This window comes from Schistocerca nitens, chromosome 4 (assembly GCF_023898315.1).
Source record: "Schistocerca nitens isolate TAMUIC-IGC-003100 chromosome 4, iqSchNite1.1, whole genome shotgun sequence".
Lineage (NCBI taxonomy): Eukaryota > Metazoa > Arthropoda > Insecta > Orthoptera > Acrididae > Schistocerca > Schistocerca nitens.
Window position 1 is genome coordinate 500360731 of NC_064617.1, and position 6645 is coordinate 500367375.

Genomic DNA, 6645 nt, shown 5'->3' on the forward strand with positions numbered 1-6645 from the left:
TAGTACATGGCCTACCTCGTGCTGCAAGGATTATATTGACAATCTTGTACTATGTTATAAGTACAATAATACCTACTTTACTCTTCAGCATCAACTTTGCATTCAGTAATACTGGGTTTTATATCGAGTTTGTGTTTTCTATCAGTGTTATTTGCTAGCTGAGACCAATACACTGATTTATGGATAGGTACAGCAATGAAGAGTTGGCTGATACCTCGTATGCGGTTCACTGAATACATGTAAGACCAGTACAATGACGTTTTGCCTATCGGTTCCTGCAACGACACAAGGAAATCACAGATGTTTTGTATCTGTACATGGGTACCTACGAGAAACCGCATCTTGCATTTTACAGAATTTTACACTGTTGTGAAGATATTTTCACAGAAAAAATGGTAGTTGTGGTAAGAAACCGAATAAATCGGAATTGCATTATTACTCTAAATGGAACCACCTGCGACCGAGTTTCCTAATACTAAAATTTCAGAAAATTACCCTAAAAATCGTCTAAATTTCAGATTCGACACGTACAGAGTAGCTACCAAGACATTACGTCATGTTTCCACATGCCCGTTGAGTACTCTAGGATCATTGCGTTGTGTCGTATTATCTGTGTGTCCATTGTTACTGCCTGAACAGCTTAACCATCATTAGCTTCCAATACAGATAAATATTCAACATAGCAGTCTTTCTACAGTACTGGGTGACTGCGCCACTTACGTGATTTCGCCGCCTACCTCCTGGTGTTCGTTGCTTCCTGTTCGAGGTTTCACGATTTATATTAGCTTAAGAAGTAACAGTGTTTTACCATGGACTACGATATAGGACAACTACAGGACTGGAGTAATGGAGAGAAGTAATAGCGAAGCATAGATTAAATATATTCTGTTTATGATGTCTTTATTAAATAACGATGAGTCAGAATGGATGATACATCACTGACATTTGCCCTTCTCAGTGCACCTTGAGGATGGGAGCAGCGACAGCAGGGGCGGCGTAGGCCAGAGGGGCGTGGACAGCGGGGGCGGCATAGGCCACGGGGGCAGCGTAGGCCACGGGGGCGGCAGCGACGGCGGGGGCGGCCAGGACGCGGGCCGTCTGCGAGATCCTGTACGTGTTGGCGATGGAGGAGGCGGCGGGCGCCACGGCCACGGGGGCGTGGGCCACAGCCACGGCGGGGGCGGCCACGGCAACAGCGGGGGCGGCGTAGCCTCCCAGGTAGCCGGCGTGGGCGGCGGCCACGGCGCACAGAAGGATCACCTGCGACAACGCGTATTTCAGAGCTCGACAGAAGGTCGTGTTGGCAGTGGTTGCAAGAGGAGCTATTCACTTGCAACATGGTGGGACTAGAGCTACAAATACATGAACATAGTCGTCTGTGTAGAGGGAAGCCAATCAAAATAAATAGATTGATACGCGACCTCGGCTGTGATCTGTGCATTACATCACCAAAATTGAATGACTTGATTATGAATGACAATTACTGTAAGAGGCAAGAAACTGCATTGAACACAGCTGTTCAAGCATTTATTTCGTCTACAACTGTGGATTTGTTCCAATCGTATCAGAAAAGAGAATTAGAGGCAGTAACCTTAAATAAAAATAATGTGCACCACACAACTGAGGTAAGTTATTCGATAGAAGAGGGATGAAGTAAATTAAGTAAAATGTAAGTAGGCCTACTGAATACAGAATTTACAATTTCTTATATATAGTAACAAGTTATCTATACTGTTTTTTATGGTTGTGTGTGAGTGTGGATTGGGGGTTGAGGTGTGTAAGGAACGGTGCTGGAGAGACAGAGAAAGACAAAGACATAGAGAGAGAGTGGTGGGGATGGCGGATAAAATAGAGATCAGAATTTTTCTCCAGTAAAAGAAAAATCCTAAAAGTACTTTGAATACTTTCAGTGCCGTAAAATTGTGACACTCTGAAATCTCTCTACTACATCATTTCATTTGGAGACTAACTAGATGATATCAGCTCCCAATTACAGAACGTGAAATGTGCTTGTCATGTTATAAGTATTGTCACCAATGGAAAACTCACTAAAAAGCAATTAAAATCATTGTTCTCCTAATAATTTTGCAACCAGAACATTCATGAGTTATTAACTTTTAGAAATGTACTTTTCGTTCATAGTGTTGTGGCTGTACGTGAATCGTGGACGAGGCAGAATACAGCTTCCAATTTTCGCGAGTGTATGACATTATTGGCTGCGCCTACTCTTCAATACGGACAGCATTGTCTCACGGAGACTTCGCCACTAACTGTTCTAGGTCCTACAACCATCATCATAGCTATTAAGCCGCTACTGTCAATCTGCATAACTTGGCCTAAAGGACGCTTTGTCGGAAAATAAATCATCTGGTGAATAGCGGTTTTATCACTCGGATCGCATTGCATGAAATGTTTCGCCATTCCCATTTTATTATTCTGCAGAAGCATCACGACTTAGACAAACAACAGACTGCGGTCCGATCCTGACATCCTGCTTTTATAAGACGCTAGCTAGCGTAACATATCAACTGAACTCCAGGAGCAATACATACCGACACATTCCACTTGCTACACCTTGTCTTTTGTGCAATTCTTCGTTCTTGCAACTACTCCTAGACAATTTTAAAGTTAAATACTATGGAAAGATACTCAAAGCGGCACCCCCCAACTTGATTCAACTATCCTCGCTCACAGCAGGAAAGACGAAATATCTGTTAAATTGAAATTACGTGTTAGACGGCACGAAATTTGAATTTTAGATTAAATAAAGTGGAAATCGTACAACTAGCAGGGAGAGCAGAAAGCGATGAAGAACGTACCGTAGTGCACTGGCGCAGGCATTGCACTGTGCACCAAGGCTGGGTACATTAATTATGTAACTTTACTCCTTTTGAAGGTGATAGTTTAAACTTTATGACTAATCTTCGTATGTACTGTCTATTCCATAGTCTGTTGGGTGCTGTATATTTGTTCCGATAGAAAGAGCGCCATAGCATAGGGAAACCGTTGAAGAAACAAGAGAAGGTAAGTAAAGAAACTTCTGCCACATAGGAAAAAAGGCATCAGGAATAGATGGCATACCAAGGCGCAAAATATCGATTGTTGCAGCTGAAGATAGCAAACTAAGGGCGAAAGAGGTTTTCACCATCAGATATTGATATTTAGATAAGAAAAAAAGATACCGTAGAGGATGAAACGAGATTACATTTCTAAGAGCAGTTACGAAATGGAAGAAAGTAGAAAGGCTTGCTTGCAGTTTCAGCTGACATGAATGCTGCTAGAAACAGAAGTAATGTTAGTCAGTGTGGCCAGGCTGGGTTCTGTAAAAGTGTCATACCAAAAGCATAAGCAGCGTCTCCACCACAGTGCTGTCTTGCTGGCTGAAGTCGAGATGTAGTAGAAAGAAAGAGAAACAAAAACTTTGAAGCGAAGCGGTTGTAAGAAACAGAAATACGTGCCCATACGTTCGGAAACAGAAAACTTTGCCGAGTATAAAGCACCAGAAGGAAAAAGCCTAGGACAGATACGTACTAGAATACGACAGAGTCACATAGTATTAATTATTACACAAAAACAGTACGTAGGTGATGAAGTGGAGATGGGCTGCGCCATTTCGTTTAGGCTGTTCTAACAGCGTATCGTAATGCACTGGCGCGGGCATTGCACTGTGTACCAAGACTGGGTACATTAATTATGTAACTTTACTCCTTTAGGAGGTGATAGTTTGGATTCCGTAGAAATGTTGGAACACTTGAGGCAATACTGACCCTACGACTTATCTTAGAAAATAGATTAAGGAAAGGCAAACCTACGTTTCTAGCATTTGTAGGCTTAGAGAAAGCTTTTAACAATGTTGACTGGAATACTCACTTTCAAATTGTGGAGGTGGCAGGGGTAAAATATAGGGAGCGAAAGGCTATTTACAATTTGTACAGAAACCAGAAGGGAGTTATAAGAGTCGAGGGACATGAAAGGGAAGCAGTGGTTGGGAAGGGAGTGAGACAGGGTTGTAGCCTATCCCGGATGTTATTCAATCTGTATATTGAACAAGCAGTAAATGAAACAAAAGAAAAATTCGGAGTAGGTATTAAAATCCATGGAGAAGAAATTAAAACTTTGAGGTTCGCCGATGACATTTTAATTCTGTCAGAGACAGCAAAGGGCTTGGAAGAGCAGTTGAACGGAATGGGCAGTGCCTTGAAAGGAGGATATAAGATGAACATCAACAAAAGCAAAACGAGGACAATGGAATGTAGTCGAATTAAATCGAGTGATGGTGAGGGTATTAGATTACGAAATGAGATGCTTAAAGTAGTAAATGAGTTCTGCTATTTGGGGAGCAAAATAACTAATCATGGTCGAAATAGAGAGGATATAAAATGTAGAGTGACAATGGCAAGGAAATCGTTTCTGAAGAAGAGAAATTTGTTAAGATCGAGTTTAGATTTAAGTGTCAGGAAGTCATTTCTGAAAGTATTTGTATGGAGTGTAGCCATGTATGGAAGTGAAAAGTGGACGATACATAATTTAGACAAAAAGAGAACAGAAGCTTTCGAAATGTGGTGCTCCAGAAGGATGCTGAAGATAAGATGGGTAGATCACATAACTAATGGTGAGGTACTGAATATAATTGGGGAGAAGAGAAATTTGTGGCACAACTTGACTAGAAGAAAGGATCGATTGGTAGGATACATTCTGCGGCATCAAGGGATCACCAATTTAGTATTGGAGGGCAGCGCGGAGGGTAAAAATCGTAGAGGGAGACCGAGAGATGTATACACTAAGCAGATACAGAAGGATGTAGGTTGCAGTAGGTACTGGGAGATGAAGAAGCTTGCACAGGATAGAGTAGCATTGAGAGCTGCATCAAATCAGTCTCTGGACTGAAGACCACAACAGTATAAACTTTATGACTAATCTTCATTTGTACCGACTATTCAATAGTCTGTTGGGTGTCGTAATTTGTTCTGATAGAAAGAGTGCCATAGCATAGGTAAACAGTTGAAGAAGCAAGAGAAGGGAAGTAATGGCCTGAGTCACTCGAAAGTGTGTGTCATCGCGCAGGCAACTCACCAGCTTGTACATGTTGTGATGGGAGTTGTTGTCCGGCGAGAGCAACAGGTGCCGCAGCCAGGTTCGCCGTCGGTATATATAGCGGGCGGTAGCTGCGGGGCCTGCGAGCCACGCCCTCGTCCTCTGCCTGCGACATGGCCACAGATCCCTCAGACGGTGCTCTTGATCCACTTTGCGCTCTGGTTCAGCGTTTGCAGATTGCGAATCCGAAGCTGACCGCCGCGGCAGACTAGGTCAGCCCACCGCGTGTGTGTTAATTTGTAACTGTACGCCCACCTTGCCCTTGGTCGCGTGCTGGGTATCACCACAACCTCCTGAACGCAGAGAAGTTAGTGGGCGTTACTGACGCTAATGAGGTCTTTGGACGTGTTCTGTTGGTCATACTTGCGACATGATTGTGATGCATAAGTGATATATACTTGATTCCTCGTTTCGTTACATCTACTGCTCCCAAATGCGCCTTCGCTCATTTCTTGCAGTACTTTGATCTCCTTCCAGTTTCTGCACGATACTTGCAATTGTAGACACTTGTGAAAAGATATAAGGAGCACCATCTTCCTGTCTTTCATAATCAGCTACAGCGGTCAGTGTTGATGATTAAAACTGCAGTAACAGGAGAGACGGCAAATAACGAAATTGTGTGCATTGCGGATTTGCATCTACATCTACATCATACACTTGTCGTACCACTGACTGATGTCCCCTTCCCTATAATAGTCGCAAGTGGCGCTTGGGGAGAAGGAGTGTCGGTAATCGTCTGTATAGCTCAAACTTCTCGAATTTTCTCGTAGTGGTGAATTCTTGAAAAGTACTTGAGAGGAAGTAATAGGTTGTTCGACGCTTTCCGGAAATATTCTCTCGAAATTTCAGTAGTAAAGCTCTCTTGTGATGCACAAAGTCTCTCTTGCAGCGTCTGCCACTGGAGTTTGTTGCCGCTCTCCGTTCATTTTTCTCTATCTCTTCTATCACCCTACCTGGTAAGGGCTCCAGAGGGGTGAACAATACTCAAGTTACTCCTAGATATTTTACAGTAGGTACTGTGTCCAGCAGTAGTGTAGCTGTATAGATGTGTGTTTCTTTTCCTGTCTGCCCACTATGTTACGTTTACTTAAGTTCATGGTCAACTGACAGAGCCTGCACCATTCATCAGTCCTCAGTAGGTATTTCCGCAAATCGATACTATCTTCTGGCGTTACTACTTTCTTATAGAGAATCTGATCATTGTGAAAAGTCTTAAAGAGTTCCCTACGCTTTCTATTAGAACATTTACATGCACTGTAAACAGTAACGGTCCTGACACACTTCAATGCATAACCCCAAACTACCTTTACATTTTTAGATTCTGTTCCGTTAAGAGCGACATGTTCTATCGCCAAGGAAGTCTTGAATCCGGTCGAAAATCTGGTCCGATATTCGGTAAGCTCGTATTTGTTTTCTCTGAACGGCAGTGCGGGATGGTGTCAAATGTCTGCCTGAAGTCAAGGAACACCGCATCATCCCGAGCGCCGTTGTGAACAGTGCTACGAACCTCATGGAGGAACAGAGCAGGCTGAGATTTGCAAGATCTCTGTT

The 6645-nt window shown here is 43.0% G+C and overlaps 1 protein-coding gene across 1 annotated transcript; it reads right to left on the minus strand.

Annotated features, from left to right (window-relative positions):
- Positions 1-902: 902 nt before the first annotated feature.
- Positions 903-5107, minus strand: LOC126251566 (cuticle protein 38-like). Its single transcript, XM_049952084.1, has 2 exons — positions 5074-5107; positions 903-1260 (listed from the first exon to the last, which is right to left on the minus strand). Exons 1-2 carry the CDS (start codon positions 5083-5085, stop codon positions 955-957), a joined length of 318 nt encoding a protein of 105 aa, XP_049808041.1. The 5' UTR covers positions 5086-5107; the 3' UTR covers positions 903-954.
- Positions 5108-6645: the final 1538 nt, after the last annotated feature.